Source organism: Micromys minutus (genome assembly GCF_963924665.1).
Source record: "Micromys minutus genome assembly, chromosome: 30".
NCBI classification, from domain to species: Eukaryota; Metazoa; Chordata; class Mammalia; order Rodentia; family Muridae; genus Micromys; species Micromys minutus.
Genome location: NC_137965.1, coordinates 21,562,642 through 21,580,225, shown reverse-complemented (window position 1 = coordinate 21,580,225; position 17,584 = coordinate 21,562,642). Strand labels below are relative to the sequence as shown.

At 39.6% G+C, this 17,584-nt stretch overlaps 2 protein-coding genes across 3 annotated transcripts in view; one reads left to right on the top strand and one right to left on the bottom strand.

Moving 5' to 3' along the window:
* The window catches only part of PACRG (parkin coregulated), a gene marked incomplete at both ends in the record, with an annotated part of 454,827 nt that extends 447,639 nt beyond the window's left edge, over window positions 1-7,188 (bottom strand). Inside the window, one exon of the mRNA XM_080941761.1 lies at window positions 7,033-7,188. Coding sequence (XP_080797887.1) covers window positions 7,033-7,188 — 156 coding nt within the window. The remainder of the gene's footprint in view (window positions 1-7,032) is intronic.
* Window positions 7,189-7,629: 441 nt separating this feature from the next.
* Window positions 7,630-17,584, top strand: part of PRKN (parkin RBR E3 ubiquitin protein ligase) — a 1,122,166-nt gene continuing 1,112,211 nt past the window's right edge. For both annotated transcript variants that reach the window (XM_080941626.1, XM_080941625.1), the window contains exon 1: window positions 7,630-7,766. In XM_080941626.1, coding sequence (XP_080797752.1) covers window positions 7,760-7,766 — 7 coding nt within the window. In that variant the 5' untranslated portion in view covers window positions 7,630-7,759. The remainder of the gene's footprint in view (window positions 7,767-17,584) is intronic.

Here is a 17,584-nt window from a genome sequence, read left to right as displayed (position 1 = left end):
GAAGACCCATGTTTGATTCCTAGCACCCATAGTGGTTCACAACTTTTTATAGCTCCAATTATAGGTGATCTGATACCCTCTTTTAGACTCTGAGGGTACCAGACATGCACACCTTGCATAGATACAAGTATATGCAAAACAACGATCCATTCATCCATTCATCCATTCATCCATCCATCTAACAACCTATGTATCTGTCATCTATCATCCATTTGTCTGTCTATCTATCTATCTGTCTATCTATCTATCTATCTATCTATCTATCTATTCTATTCTATCATACAACTACCCAGCTCATGAATTCATGAATATACATTTTTTATTCCTTATACACAGTTGAGAATATATAAGAACTTGAGACTCTAAGCTATAGTAATGGACAAGCTATAAAATGAAGCCATGTTTCTGTTATTAAGGAATGTTTTATTTACTTTTAGTGTTTATAAAGTACTAGGTATAGTTGTACATGCCTTTAGTACCAGTACTTGGAAGGCAGAGAAAGATAGAGCTCTGAGTTTGATGCCAGGCTGGATATACAGCAAGTTTTATACCAGCCAAAGCTACATAGTGAGACTATGTCTCAAAAAGAGAAAATGACAAAGATGTTTATATTTTAGATACAGAAGCCATATATATCACTCATTTTGATATTTTGTATATGTATATTTCTATAGCTAAATTTACAAGACTATAGTTGAAGCACAATGTATGAAGTATTTGACCTAAAAGAGGTAACCTGATGAACATAAATGTAAGAATGTTTGTTAGCAAAATGTCTTCTTACAATAGAAAAACCACAGCCTCAGTTGCTCCTAACTTTTTTTCCAAGTACTTATGATGAGTGACTTTGAGAAGTGCTGAGATTTTAACCTCCAACACAAAGAAGACAAGGAGTAGGAGGAGCAGAGAGGAGGGAAAAAAGATTAAAATTTCCTCAGAGTGCCACATGTGACAATCAGAAGTTACAAATACTCAGATAGATGGGAAGTTAAATAAACGGTAGTACATTCATACACAAAAATGCTATTCAGGAATTGACATGGAGCATGTGTGACAGTCCACCATTTTCAGGAAGTCGAGCAGCTTGTCATCACACCCACAAGCAGCAGCAGAGAGCGACCTGACCTGTCTTTTGCTGCTTGCCACCCGTGCTAAAGCAAGCTCCTTAACTCTTCTCCTGTTGGAGGCCTGGCCCAGGAAATGGTGTCCCTCACACTCGGGGTGTGGCTTCCCATCCTAAGGACCAATCAAGACACTGGTTCAATCAAAGACACTGGTTCAGACAAGTGCGTACAGGACAACCCAAATGTAACTTCTCATTAAGGCTTTATTCGGGTGACTCCAGGTTACGTCAAACTGACATTTAAAGTTAATCAGCTCAATTAATTTACAACTATAATTGTATGCGACACTGGAGCTGAATCTCAGAAAAATAATTCTGATGGAAGTAGCAGATACCAAACAGTTACATAGTTTCCGCAAGTATAAAACCAGGTACAACAGTCACAAGCAGGGAGAATGTGTCTGAGGGTTGACTAGAAAGGAACAGACAAGGATTTTGTGATGTTGGTACTTATTTTTTAAAATAAAATGTTTTTGTTCATTCTTTGGGATTTTCAGACACGCGGACAATGAATTTTGAGCATATTCACGCACACCCCACCGCTGCCCCATACAACTCACTAAATCCTTTTGGCTCCCCTACCCACCTGCAAACTTCCTTCCGACTTCATGTTCGCTAAAATTTTAACGTGTATTTTTAGAATGTTATAACCCACAGAGTACAGTCTGTGCATCTTCCCCTACTGCTGCTGCTGATCTGGGAGCTGGGCGCACCAGCAATGGCTTAATGGTTACCAGTGAGTCACTTGGAGCCCCTGTATTATCTATACATGTGGGACAGTTGATACTGGAAAAAAATATTCTCAGGAGCAAAATGAAAAAAATAATATAGAAATTTGTATTCTGTCCCTGTCATTTAATAAATATCTCATAAAATTGTCCGAGGCTCATATTTCTGTGAGAAAAAAAAATTGTCTGCCCTGATTCTTTTTAGAAATAGGATTGTTAGAAAAACCAATAGATATAAGATAACTTACAGTATAGTAAAGCATTAATGTGTGATAACAAGAAATGCTTAGGCACATGCCAGAGTTAGACTCACAGCACTGACACATCATTTAAAGTATATGGGGATCTTCAGCTAAATATGCTGACATTTTTATAGAACATGTAGTTTATCTATATCAAGTATAAAGTACAACTCTGGCCATTTTGGAAACCTACATAGAATTTCTACCTTACTTTCTAAACCAAATGATTTAAGATAAGAAATTTAAAACCTTCAATTTGAACACTAAAGTTTAGAGACTAGAATCTTTTTTTGTAATCTTAAGAGAAAGCTTTTCTAAATCAAACCATTTTCTTATTTTATAGTGTATATGTACAACTTTAATAATAAGCCAATAAAATATTCATAGGACATATATATATATTAATAATCTTAATAACCATATAATTTTGTCATTTTCTTTGAAAATTCCAACTTGAAGATGATTAATTAGTTATAAAATGAAATAGTAATATTTCATTGCCCCCCCCCCCCAAAAAAAAGAAAAAGGAAAAGAGAAAAGAAAGAAACGAAGGAAGGAAGAAAATACAGGTTATACTATGGGTCAGGGTTTTTTCCTCAGCTGGAGAAGAAGCAGTGCATGAAACAGTAACATTCCCAGGCCTCCAGAGGCCGAGTCTCTAATGGGAAAAGCACAGGTTCAACCGTACAGTTATCACATCGGAGAACATGATTGGGTGGACCTGCAGGCATGAGGGAACAGGACCGGCGGGAATGATTGAGTGCTTGAGACTTTTAGTAGTTAGAGAATAGCTTACTACAGAGTCAACTTTTTAATAACAACAGAAATGGAGACATAAAGAAAAGGTGGTTTGTACATTGTAGGCAAAGGGACTGGAAAAAGAACTGTCACTAATGTAGATATGCCACCTGTGTATCAGAACCAGCAAGAAAACTATGATGATGGCACTTGGGCAAGCAAGAGAGAAAGTGACGGTGGTGACAATATACATACAAATAAACATGCACATACATGAACACATATGCGCAAAGCAAAGTAGCAGCCCTCAGAGGGCCTCACAGGAGGCTAGAACTTGAACTTTTGTTCAGTGCAGTGAGTGTCTGAGCACTGAAGGTTAGGACCACCATGGCCAGACTATGTTTAAAGAAATTTTTTTTTGGGGGGGGGGAATCCTAATTGTGCAAATGTTAAAAAATTATAGTAACAAAAATTCATTTTAATAACAAGGTGGAGAAGACAAGAAAAAAACAAAGTTGCTTTCCTTCCTTAGTTATCAAATACATTTGCTTCTGGTTAATTCTGAGGATGAGTTAGTAGACTCTGTTTTCACATGGAACCTATACAAGGGGCTAAAATATGAGCATCAGAAATAAGTACAATGCAAATAAGAAAACAGTGAGTGAGGGATAACTTAGGATGGGGGGTATTAGGAGGATCCTTAAAGTACCAGGCATTGTGCTAGCCAGCCGCTTCCCAGCCTGCCTTCCTTTACTGAATGCTCCATCCCTGCCCTTTAAAAGGGTACTAGGAATGTGCACACACCCACTGACCAGTGGATGTTTGTTATCTGGTGACAGTGTGATGTTGGAGATACAGGCTAAGTAAAGGGATGAACAGTCAGTAAAAAGACAGCATCAGCCAAAACCACGAAGAACCACTCAGTCTCCGGGGTTTTAGTAAGCTAAAGAAACTAAGAATGGGGGTGTTTATAAATTTTAAAAGTATTCAATGGGTAGATTATAGAAGCCTGCTGGTCTAGGCCATGCAGAGGACAACACTTAGTGTGGAGAATGGAACATTCACTCACAGCCTCACACTAGGCTCCCACCATAGCTCAGGAGACACTGACAACAGGGGTCATACTGAGTGTAAGAGCCAGAGGACATGGAGGCATGCTGTCCTTTGTATGTGACATGGCCATTGCGCTTCTGAATTCCTAGGGTATGACCTAATCAAGATCAAGCTGGGTGATATGCCAATATGGACAAGGGAGGGGCTCATGAGGCTCCACCCCTAGCTGAAGAGCCGCTGCCAACTGATGGCAGCTGGAAGCTGGGAGGAGTCCATTTTCTTTCTGGGACATGGGATCTGATACCAAACACATGTAGGCAGCACTAATGGACACAGTGGGTTATGGGAAACAAATGAGGAGAATATGAAGGTGGAAAGGGCAGGTATTAGGGAGTCAGGGAGAGAGGGAAAGGATTTAGGGTGAATATGATCAAGATATGATGTATAAATGCATGAAAGTCTCTATGAATAATTGTGGCTGGCTCTGTGGGAGTATGGCTTGTTTTGTTTGCTTGTTTTCATAGCTCCAGAATATTTACATCGTGTAATCAGAAAAACGTTGTCCTGGGAGTTTAGTCTAGCTGTATTGAGGACCGATTGGTAGAGAGACGTTTGGGGGACAATGCATACCTGAGGTGTGTGGGTGGTAAGGACCTTCATCCAGATTCGCCATCCTTACTACTTGTACCAGATGGGATGTGTGTGTTTGCAGTCCTAGCCACAGATGCTTAGCCATGTGCACGGTGACTCTTTCACTTGACTTTCTGTTTCTCTTCCCCATAATGCACCAGCTTCAGCACTGCTAGTCCATGACTTCTAATGATTCCCATTGTCCCTCACTCTTCTACCACAGTAATAAGACATTACAAGTTCCAGCTAGCCACAGAGCAACTGGTTTCAGCCCATCTCAGCCTCACTTTCAACTAGTTATGTCTTCAAATCTAAGCTTTAGCCATGAACTTAAGCAGCAGTGTCTGGGGCACAGTAAAATTGTCTGGTTGTCACTGTGCCATGTTGGTAGGCTACTGACATTTTTCTCATCTTGTCTAAGGTCTATGTTGGAGTTTGTGTCTTTTTGAAATTCCATAGCTTTCTTAGCCTGTTTTCTGAGGGGCCTGGAATCAGGGCCTACAAGTGTCATCTTCACAGCCTTGAATTTATATTCTAACTTGCCGTGTGTGTGTGTGTGTGTGTGTGTGTGTGTGTGTGTGTGTGTGTGTGTGTGTGTGTTTGTGTTTGAGCCAGGATCTCCAGTGCACTGTAGAGTTCCTTTGTTTTTGTGTAGCCCAGGCTATCTTAGAGTAGACTCTGACTTCTGAGCATAAGGTTATGGTGTTTTTCACAATGCTTGACCTATTTCACTTTTTTGATGCGTTTTGTATAAGCCATAAAGGATCCAATTTTTGCTCCCAAAGGGAATGAATACTCATTATTATCATTATTATTATTATTTGGTCATGGACTTGATCATCATACTCTGAGAAGGAAAACAATCTGCAAATCTTCAAATTATATATCTCCTTTCAACATTTAATAGAAAACATGGTATCAGTCAGAATATAAATATACTTCAACTGAAGACTTTTGCAATTGCTTACTTTTATTGAAACCAAAACAAAATTTCATGCTAACACAAGAACCACTTACTGCTTAAGACCACTTATCCCTGGGTGTTTTGAGAAATTAGTTCACAAATAATAAATGTTTACATGTATTATCATTTCATAAATAATTTCCATACATCCTAGGGTTGATTTTGTGTGGTTATCTTGGAAGAACATTGGAAAGACATTGCCGACTGAACTGGATGGAGGGAAGGGAAGGGGGCTGAATCCTGAGAAGTGGTTTGGGGTTGGCTTTTGCAACACGTGGCTGCAATTAAAAGATGATCAGTGGTGTACATGCTCTGAAGAGAAGTAGACTTTCAGAGGGAAAGAGATACTTTATAATGTGACATCTACATCAGAGAACTCAAAAGTGGTGAACTCTAAACAGAGACACAACCCTTTCTGTTTCCTGTAACTCTGCGGTTGTTTTTTAGGCTCCAAGGATGTTTTAACTACTATAGATCAACAGATAAACATAACCAAAGATAGGAATATAATTCTGTGTAGCAACATAGGAATCCAAGCTGGAAGTCTTACAGGTAACTTGCTTCATCTGTGCCCTTTAAGTATGTATTTAGAAATAAGGTAGTATGAGACTTGGAATATGTAAGTGCAAAACTAACAGGACAATGGAGAACATTATGAAGCTAATATACTGAATTGCTGTATAGTCAGATCCTCTCAGGGTGTAAATTGTGCAAACTTTAAAACTACTTTTAATATTTAATCTCACACTCCTAAACAGGTGCCCATTCGGTAGACAAACTTGGTTTAGCATACCAAATCAGATAGTATTTAATAAACAAGAAGGTTTAAAAATCAGTGTTATACATATAGATAAACCATTTGTATGCCTTTAAATATTTTCCTTATTGGCGCTAAGAATATGTTATTTTTATTACCACAAGTCATAAAAATGAAATAGGGCTGTATTATTAGGGACACTTGAAATAAAGCTCATATTATTTAAAATGTATTTAAAAGGCCTACCAGGAACCAGTCTTCACATAAGTAATTTTTGAATACTTTAACAGGTTAATATCTTATCAGAATGTTGCTGAATAAATTCTAAGGCATTCTAAAATGTCCGAGACGAAATAATTTACTTTAGATTATTGATGAGTTTTTATGGTCCCATACGGGTTCGTGTTAAAATTTGCAAGCCTATGACTTCTAAGAACCTTCACTCCAGAAGGCCCTTTACTGAGTGGAACTAATTTAGTTTGCAATAAGGAAATGGTTTTCCCCTTTCGAGTGAAACAGCTTACATGTCATTTAGGGTAGTGGAGAAAGCACACCTTCTCAGGAAGGTGCTTGTAAGCTAGCCAGTACATCACCTGCCCCAAAGGCTCTCTATCCACCTAGCCTACGTCTATGCACACTGTTGGGCTCGGTGGGCTACTGACCAAGTCATTGCCAATTCTTGCAAGCAGTACCCAGGACCAGGACTTGGAATCCATCCTAGGGGCTTCTTGCCATCCTCTACAACCTCAAGTCCCCTGATTCGGAGCAAGTGCGGTCAATCGAGGAAGATCACTTACGACTGAGTTTTTCATCATGGCTTTGACTGTGAAGCCCTCAGAAACCAGGGAATGAGGCTGGTGCACCTGGAGCGGCTGTTGTGGCAGCAGTTTAGTCCTCTTCGGCATCTTGTCTGGGCATTTGTTTAAGGTCAGAGTCTCTTTTTCTGCCACCATCTTCCTAGAAAACGTCTTGTTCTTATCAGAGGTGTGGTAGAAAAACCAATGGCTTTTACAGATGTGAGCAGTGGTCGGGGAAAAATGTAAAAAGGCGCGTTAGTGGTAGAAATTCAACCCCTCGTGGTGCCCAAGGTGATCCAGATGTTTGGCAGCACCAAGGTGGAGGGGACTTTAGGGGAGGGGAGGGGCGGGAAGAGGGTTGGGATCAGAGGCTACAGCCGCTAAAAGCTTCCAAAGGTGAGCCTCCTGGTTGCTAAGCGACTGGTCAACACTACGGGTCGCTAGTCCCGCCCCTCCGTGACGAGCGTTTCCGGAAGAGATTGCGGGCGGGGGACAGCGGCAGCCATCTGAGGTGAATCTTACGTGTTAAAACTACGACTCCCAGCAGGCTTCGCGCTAAGGAGCGGGTGCGCGTGCGCGCTGTGCCCGCCTGGCGCACGAGGGGGTGGGAGAGGGGTGGGGAGGCCTGGATGACTAAACCTGACAGAAACGCTGGTGGGAGGCTCAGGCGGGCGCCAGTGCCCGCGTAGGTCCTGCTCGCTCCGCAGCCACCACCCTCCCGGTGACCATGATAGGTACGTGGGTGCCTGCCAGGTACATTCTCTCCGCGCCGCCCCGCGTCCATGTGTGGCGGACACGTCACACCCCACGGGTCCGAGTGGGATCTTCGGGGGCCGACCCGAGCCACCTGTCAGCGACAGGGTGGAGGCGTGTGCGCCGCGCTCCGCCCGCTCTGTGGGTTTCCTCGGCCCCGGGTGCCCTCCAGGAGCCGGGGCGGGTGTGTGTTAGATCATACGTGTGAGTCTCCAGTCCCCACCCCGCCTTAGCCAAGGTTAATCCGGTGCTCGCTGAAGAAGGTATCCCCACGGACACCCCCGCGTGCTCCACTGCGCCCCCCGACGGCGGGGCTCGCCCTGCCGCCCGCGGGGTTATCAGCCTGGGTCTGTTTCTGTCAACAAGCTGTCCTTCACTTCAGGGCGAGTTCACACACCTTAGGACTTTAAGAAAAATCCCAGGAAAGCATCTGCCTGCCGGAGATCGAACCCTAATCCGCCAGTTCTGTGTTTTGGGTTTTTTTCTGTTTTTTGTTTTTGTTTTTTTAAATTCGTCCTTGGGGATGTGAAAAGAAAGAATAGAGTAGATAACAGCAAAGATGGCTTTTTTTTTTTTTTTTTTTTTTTCTTTCTCTTTCCTCTCCTAGATTTTAACTAGGTGCAGTTTGACCAGTGCAGCTTTGGAAGTGGCCACTAGGGTTGTTCTAAGCAGTGTGAAGTAGGAAGGTTGGAAAGGTCCTCTCTGGCAGAGGTGTTAAATTCGAAGAGTCAACCTTTTGGGTTCCCCTCCGGGATAAGTAGAAATAAATGATTAGTGGTATTTAGTGCACATTCCCGTTTGGAGGTTTCGTTACTGTAGACTCGCCCCCAAGTGATGTCCGGAAGATTTAGTGAACTTGTCTGTGATATATGCCTGACAGGTATCACACCACGCACATCTGAAGTCGGTCTATCCAGGATGTGCCTAGAAGGTGAATGAGAGGTGCATTTATGAAGTAAATGCATTACACTGTGAAAGTAGCCAAGTCTGTTTTAACTCATGAAAGAAATGTTAAAGGACGCAGTCCTCCTCTCCTCCTCTTTGAAAATCATGCTAGGCAGCTAGGATCCTCATGGAAGTGGAGGTAAAAGCTAGTGATGTTCAGATGCTTCTCACCTTGGTAGGATAGTGTGTGTTTTGGGTGAATGAATCGGAAACCAATGACACTGAGCCTTTTAAGTGACATTTACTTAAGACACATTTGTAAACCCAAATCTGAACTGAATCAGTGAGAATCAAGTGGGACAGATTAGAAGAAAAATTACAGGAAATTTTACAGGAAAGAAATATCTTATATTTTGAAGATAATTGCACACGTTTGGTTTCTTTCGACTCAGTTGTCCCCTGAGGCTATATAAAGAGAGAAAATGAAGACCTAGAAATAATCATTTTATAAAGTCTCATAAATTATTATATTACTTACTTTAGGATGGAACACATTTAGGCAGTTTTAGTTACATGGAACTCTCTTAATACTCTTAATAAGAACTGAGCCATTTGGATGTTACAATGATATCAACTAGAGATAAAAAAAAACAAGGAAAATAAATGGCAAGTTTAAAAACTGTTCTTTCTTTGGCTACTCTTTTTACAGGGTGAATAAGTGTGCATTTCAACACAAATGATTAAATCCCTGTCCCCTGCCTCAAGAAAAGGAACTTCCATTAAAAAAGAAAACCTACATAAATAATGTTATCATTTTTTTTTGTTTAACTAGTTGTATTGCCTATTATTATTGGTGACTGTATTTTAGTAAAGTTATGAGTTGCCAGGTTGGAGGCTTGGGTGTAATGACAGCAACAAAAGCAGGTGAGAGGGCAAACAACTTAGAGGAAGCTCTGGAAGGAATAGTTCTGAATTCTTATGACTAATCTTTAATCGGGAAATAAAGGTAGATGGTAATTACCCAGAGATCTGCTGCAGAGCAAAGGACACATAAATAGTTCCAGGAACTGAACAGTTTCTTCCACAGGACAGCACTCCTCAGAGCTGGGGCCTTCCACACTTCTGCTGTCTCCTGCAGTGTCCTCCTAGCGAAGGGAATACTGTGCTCTATCAGTGAAGTCCTTGCTTTGAGAAAAATACTGTGGATTGGCCTCCTTGCCAAATAGGAGGAAAGGAGACTAAGACTTTATTACCAATAAAATAATTTTTCTTTTATTGTTCCAAAGTAGAGGGTTCCCTTCTTGTCATGGAGATGGCTTCAAAAGTACTTACATCTCCCACTTGGATTATGATTGAAGTGCTAAAGGCCTTGACCCAGAGAGACTTAAACCATAATTTTATTGAAGTTAATGGAAAAGTCTGTCTTTGTGAGGCATGGAGAAGGGATTCATAATAATGAAAAGTAGAATAGAAAAGCTTCAGAAAATTTAACTGAGAAAAATGTAATTTTGAGCACCTCTTTAAAAACTTTTTTTTAAAATTAAGAAAAAAAGAGAACACTTCTTTGTGTTTAAAATTGATTTTTGGTAGTGACAATTGTGAATTGTTCTAAATGTACAGGCATTTGATAATATCAGCTATTAAAGTACAGGAGTACCCATAGAAATGAAAGAGAAAGTTCTTAAATTAAAACCTAATGTTACGGAAGATTTTTAAAATTGAAGTGTAGTTGAGTGATATATTCTAGGGTGCAGAAAACCTTGAGTTCCATTCAAAAGTGTTGTTTTCCTTAATTAATTAAAATACTATTTTCTATATCCTGTTAAAATCACTTAGGAATTTAACTGTTTGCATGTAAAAATCACATTAATTTCTGCCTATTCTTCAATTTTACCAAATTTATTAGTTAGGAAAGTAATCTTCCTTTTAAATAAATTTTCAGTAGTCATAGGGCCTCTCAGTGTACATGCTACACAGGTGTCTTTGGGGTCCTGTCCTCTCTGACAGTGTTACCATGCATTTATTATCACTTGACAACAAGTACTTTCTTTTTAAATTGTTTTTTTCTATAGATAAAAGGTAGAACATTTTAGTCTGAGAAGGAATTTTAGGAAAAGTTATTCATTTTATAATGATTGAGTTTTACAGAAGCAAATTCTAGGACTGAGCATGTATTTTGTATCTGGTACTGCCTGGGTGCCAAGGATACAAGGATGGAATAACCAGAAAACATGCTTAGTCACTGTGACTATTTGGTCCACAGTGACTCTTGGCCCAAGGTGTAGCTTTATCTCAGAGCTGGTGTGCAGGGAATTTTGAGTGTTGGAATTTGTGGGTGTGGTTGATGCACTGTGTACTGCTACTTGTGCTTCAATAACTCTAGACCAAGGCCACTCTACGTCTGTACGCTGTTTGTGGTCAGGTGCCCTTGTGTCACAAACGGTTCTACAAAACTTTTGTATAGAAGAGTTTATATCATTTTATTCAGTTCTCTTTTGGGTCCAAAGCCTCTGAAAAAAAAACTTAATGCTTGGTCCTATTTCTAAAGGTTTTTCTGAAGTCTGCATTTTTTTCTTTTTAAATCCAAAGCTCCATGGCTTGAAAATGATACATTGAAAGTACTTGGTATTAAGATATGCAAATCCATCCCTACCTCTAAAGCTTCTTTGAACACCCCCCCCAAAAAAAAGGTAAAAGAAAAAAGAAGGAAAGAAAAAGTTCTCCTTATTTCAAAATGCTTAATATTCATGAACCAGGTTCTAAGCAAAATGCTTTATTCTGTTAGCTTTCAGTTCTTTGATCAATGAAAATTGTTTCTTACCTGCTGTTTCATCAGCCTTTAATTGTAGCCCAGCGCTTATTCAATGTTTCTGTTTTAATTTACATTTAATGAGCTCATTTAAAATTTTTCTTTGTAGTAGTCGGAATGTTGTCCTTCCTTACATTTATAATATTAAAGACTGAGACATCTGACTGTTAGCTGATTTATATTTCAGTCCCTCAGCCCCTACTCTCCATGGCTTATTTACTTCATCTTATAGAGGAGAATTTTGGTCAGAAGGAATGCAGTTAGCAATGCTGTTTTCCCTAGTACTGCTTTTCCAGTCATCTAGGATTCTACAGGGCTACTCCAATCTCCTCATCTTCCTACACTCAATAGCACCTTTCTTTCTTGAATAGAAATAATAGTTGACAGTGATCATTTCTGTATCAGTTCTTTATAAGGTAGGATGTTAGGCTGGACAGTAATGTTCCGTGTGTGTGTGTGTGTGTGTGTGTGTTCGAGTTGCACCTACTGGCACACATTATTCTCTAGGACACAGAAGCAGGAAATCATTTATCCCCATGAGTTGTGATTTCCTTCAGTTGACATGTGTTTGTGGTACAGTTTACCCACTTCCTTGGAGAAGCAGTATGTAGTATTTATGTATTTATCCTATCACATGGAAATTGTGTTCTGCATTGTACTTAGCTAACACATAATCATTAAATATGCTACAGAGAGTAACAGAATGAAGATCTAGTGTCAGCCAGTGCCCCCTCATGTTTGTTTATAAATTAATGAATGGCCTGATATGTAGGCAAGGGGATTTCTTCTTTCATTGTGATGTCTTCCCTGTCAAAATTTCTTCATTTGTCTTTTTTTTTCTTTTGGATGTATTGTAGATGGTATCTGTCATATCTTACACCATAAAGACTTTTTGTCAGACATGTTTTTTTTCCATCATGTTTATTTCAGAGAAGCCATCAAACAAACTGCTTGTGAGTTGTTGGCTACTGAAGTTTTACAACAGGTCCATATGGTTGCCTTTATATGCCTACAATTTATGGGCATTGACTTAGTTAGGGTGACTTTTGCAGTGATAAAACACCATGACCAAAGCAACTTGGGAGGAAAAGGTTTATTTGGCTCACACATCCACAGCAGTGTTCATCAATGAAGGGAGTCAGGGCAGGATCCTGGAGGCAGGAGCTGATGCAGAGGCTGTGGAGTGTGTTGCTTATTGGCCTGCTCCCCATGGCTTGCTCAGCCTACTTTCTTATAGAACCCAGGAGCACACCAGCTTAGGGATGGTCCCACCCAACAATTAGCTGGACCCTCCTCCAGAAATCACTAATTAAGGAAATGCTCTACCAGAATCCCAATTTTCTTAGGGTCTCCAAAAACAATGATGCCACAAAGTCAGCAGAAAGTAGTCTGAAGACTTCACTCCTGCCCCACTGTCACCTCTTCCTAGTTCCTCATTTAAAATTAAAACATGAAGGGAGGAATGTTGGCTTACAGGTAATTCTGCTAGACTCCTCCCAGAGACCTAGCAATGGCTTATTGCATCCTATGCTGCCATTACCTGCATCTGTTAGGGACCTGTGGCCTGGTATATGAAAGACTGCTAAACACCCCAGTTCTTTCTCTTTTCCTCTCTGTTCCCAAGTGCCCCCAGCTGGTCTCTTTTTATCTCTCTTTCTGTCCTTCTCTGTCCCACCTCTCTTGCCTCATGGCTCTGCTCTCATCTGTCACACACACACACACACACACACACACACACACACACACACACAAAGAGAAGAAAAGAAAAAAGAGAAAGAAAATGCCCTACAGGTTTGCCTGCAACCTGATATTAAGAAGACAGTTTTTTTTTTTTTTTTAAATTGAGGTTCCCTCCTCTCAGATGACTTTAGCTTATGTCAAGTTGACAGAAAACTATACAGCACAGGCTTTAAGTCATGAGCTTTATTTTGTTTAGATATGGGGGAACAGTTTCTGGGAGTCTAACTTTTAGGGACCTCCTCTGTTGGGCCAACTCATTGTCATATTAATTTGCACAATCATTTATTAGGAATATTTCTAGCTTCTCGGTCAGTTTTAGCATTTTATAACCAATAGAGTTGAAAGTATGGAAGTCAGATTGATCAGAGAAGGGATAATGATGTTTTTGAGGTTAAATTTTGGAGGAGGTAATGATTTTTGTCTTTAAGAAATGATAGGATGATAAATATTAGTGATTCAAGGTTGATAATTGTGTTTAAATTCTTAATCATTTAAAAGATTTATTTTAAACATTTTAGCATAAGAGCATAGTTGCTATAACTGAAAAGTACATAGTAATATTGTATTTCTATATATGAAATATCAAGATGTATATTCCTGAATTATTGCTTTGGAACTGTAAGAATTTTGGGAATTCTATTATTCAACATATAACATTTAGCATGACCAAACAGCCACATGCTATGAAAGACCATTAAGAATAAGACACGTGGGGCTAGAGAGGTGTCCCAGTGGTTATGAGTGCTTGCTGTGCATACTTGCCTGAGTTTTGAGCCTAGCTTCCATGTAAAATTTCAGGCAGGGCCCAATGTGTGCAACACCAGTGCTATGTGGTTGCCATGTGTTAAAGGGAAGAGGATAGCTGGTGCACACTGGTTGTTACATTAGCCCCAGGTTCAATGAGAACTCAGTGTCAAGGAGATAAGGCAGAGAAAGTATAGCAGGACAAGTGATGCTGTCCATGCAGCTGTTTGTACACTGCAAGTATGTGTGCATGTTCATGCATACACATGTGTGCATGTACACACTCACAAATAAAACAAATGCGCCATAGCTGTAATATGTATTTGTTTTTAAGGGCAGTTTTCCCAGTTGGCAGTAGAACACGTGGATATTCTCCTTACCACAATACTGAGTTATAGCTGTGTAATTTGACAATTCACTTTGCTTATTTGCATCCTGTAGAGAAAGGGGAGCTTTGAAATACTTCTCACAGGAAATAGAACTTTACATAACAACAGATCATCAGGCAAAATAGGAGCAAATAAGCATTTCATGTATGTTTTGCTTTCTGATTGAATTCGTTGTGAATATTTGACACTCGATGGTTTTCTGTAATAGAATAACATTGTCTTACCTGTTGTAACTACTAACTAATCTGACTTGTTGAAAATTACACAAAATTTAAAGTTATCTTTAGTAAAGTTAAGAACGATGTTGTAGCTTAATTTGCTTCAGTTTTTTTTTTTTTTTTTTTTTTTTTAATGTCTGTTGTGTGTAGTTTTTACTACCCAGCCTAAGCTCTGGAATGGGCCATGCTACTATCCTACCCCTGCACACACACCTGAAGCTTCCTTGGATAAAACACACACACAGTTGTTCATTTTCGGCTCGAATTCTTGGCACAAATTATTGGGCACTACTATCTCCCGACTGCTCTAAACTTTAGTTGCTCAGTTATATCCTTGACTGCCCACCTATAGGAAAGGCCTGGCTCTGCCTGAGATATCACAAGGGAGTCTCGCCTATCCCTTCTGTCCAGCAATTTGCCCATGGCTGTTTTACTGACAGATCAAGAACCAAATGGGGAACAGGATTTTAGCATCAGAACCACCTCCACAAATGTCAGTATAGGTTTTAGTTTTAAGAAAGAGTGTTTGTCTGAAATACATTCCATTTTTCATTATTAATAATTTTAGAAGAAAGTCTAAAATCAGTATGGGATGTTGCTTTAAAATAGATACAGAATTTCATTTGTGGGAAAAAAGTTTTTTTTTTTTTTTTTTCTTTTTGGAAAAAAACCCTGAATGTCCACTGTTTATTTAGACTTCCTTTTTGGGATGTGGCAGGCAGAGAGGCTGTACTGCAACAGAGGAAAATAGAGGAAGTTGTTCTTACTGGATATGCTGTGTTCATATGTGGTCAGTTGCTGATTTAGCTGACATGCTATTGATTTCTAAGCCCAGTGGGCTTCTGAACAAGTAGAAAAATAAAGTAGACTTCAACTAGAGGAGCCTGTGAGTAAGATGGAAGACTCCTTAACAGGGTCTGGGCTTGGGAAGAGCCAGCGTGTGACCCTAAGGAGCTGAGGAGGAAGTGATGTGAGGAGAGGAGAAGGGAAAGAGCATGGTATCTCAGAGAAGTTCTCCTTGTCATGTTGTGAAGGCTTTTCTCTAAGAAATGGGAAATTGCTGGCACTTAATGCCAGTAATTTTATATACAGAGATAATACTGGCACAGGGACCATGTTAATTCTCATTTATTTACTTTTGCTTAACACCAAAATCATGAAAATGCTTTATCAGGACGTAATGCTCTATAAATTAGCACACTTGTATTTTGGTGAATTCCAGCAGAAGAAGCCAACTTTGACAACTGCAGAATTTCATGATAAGGTTCGTGACTCAGATATCTTTTAAGATAACAGCTGAACGTCGCTGCCCATGGCTAACAGGAAGACATTGATTCATAATTGAAAACAAGAGGCTAGAGATGCCTCAGTGGGTAAAGAGCTTATGAAGCAAACATGAGAACTTTGGTGCCCATATTAAAGATTAAAGCCAAACTTGGTGGTATACTCCTTCTTGGACACACACACACACACACACACACACACACACACACACACACACACCAGAAGCTAGATTAGCACTTTGAATCTGTTACACTGTTTCCCACCCAGGGGACATATGATATTAGGATAGATAGTACTTTGTTGTCATCAAATAAACTGATCCTTCAAGGGTTTGTACATTTTACATTTTTGACATATCATTTTCTGCTAAATTCTAAAGACGTTCTTTCTATTTTGATGTCATGTGTTCTTTCTTGATGGAAGACATACGTTTTTACTAAAGAGATACCTGCTGGGTGAAAGGCAATAGGAATGAAAGGAGGGGAAATATCATGCTTGTCTTTTACTTTCTCTTCTCCAGTATCCTTTGGAAGAACCCACTCACTGTTGATCCTTGTTTTAGCTAGGTTCAGCACCATCTTATTTATCTTTGTATCTAAGCCCAGCAGCATCCCCACAAGTACTGAGGTTGGGAGGGAGGAAATGAATAACTAATAGCCCGATCCGATAAATGCTAAATACATTTAACATGTTCCAGGTTCAGAGGAGAACTTATGTTCATTAAGCTTAGGAGAATTTCAGTCTGCAACATTGTCCTGTGCAGAGTAAATTGGAGCTTGCACAAGGTCACTTCTTTCTTTCTTTTTTCTTTCCTTCCCTGTACTTTACTGTTGCTTCTCCTTAGTGTTTCTCTAGCACTAACCCTTAGAGGAAAGCCATTAAATCATTTGAATTTTTGATGATGCTGGCATTTTAAACTGGCTGCTCTATGTATAATGCTTAGAATATAAATCGCACAGATGATTTATCTCTTCTACCTTTAGCTTTTAACTTCACATCAAATGCATTTTTGCTTCACTGGGGTCGGTATTTACTTGTTTCCCTAGTGTGGCTTTTCTGCATGGGATACTTTCAATAGAAACATATGCTCAAAGCTTCAAAGTAATTACAATATCACTAAAAGCTTCATAATCACATTACTGAAACTAAATGTTAAAATTTGATTTTCCTTGATTCAATCATTTCAATTGACTTTTGGCTGCTGTATGATTTATTGAAGAAGCATGGCAGGCCAATGTCAAGGGGTGCTTAGACTGCCTAAAGCCTTGTAGAGAAAACTTCCTGGCAATTTAATTTAGGCAGAAATTTATCTTAATTATTCTGAGGTTGTTTTAAAAGGAAAAACAATTATTTTCATGCTTTTAGTATTTGGCTCTTTCTGGTGACATCATTCTGTCTTCTATAAGGCATAAGTAACTTTTAGGTCTTACACACACACACACACACACACACACACACACACACACACACACACACACACACACAGGCACTGTCTGACTTCTCTCATAATTGTTCTAAGTATGTTTCTTCATGTTATTTAAAAGACAGCTTTAACTTTAATGTTTTTATTGGCAATTCTTCCTACTTTTGAGCAACTTGCTTCTGTTTACAATGAGCAAACACACCTCCAGCAGTGTCTTCACATAATTAAATAACGCAACATGCAAACACCATCACTTCTCCATTTCCTATGATACAGAGCATTATAAATAAACACAACTACTTTTCCT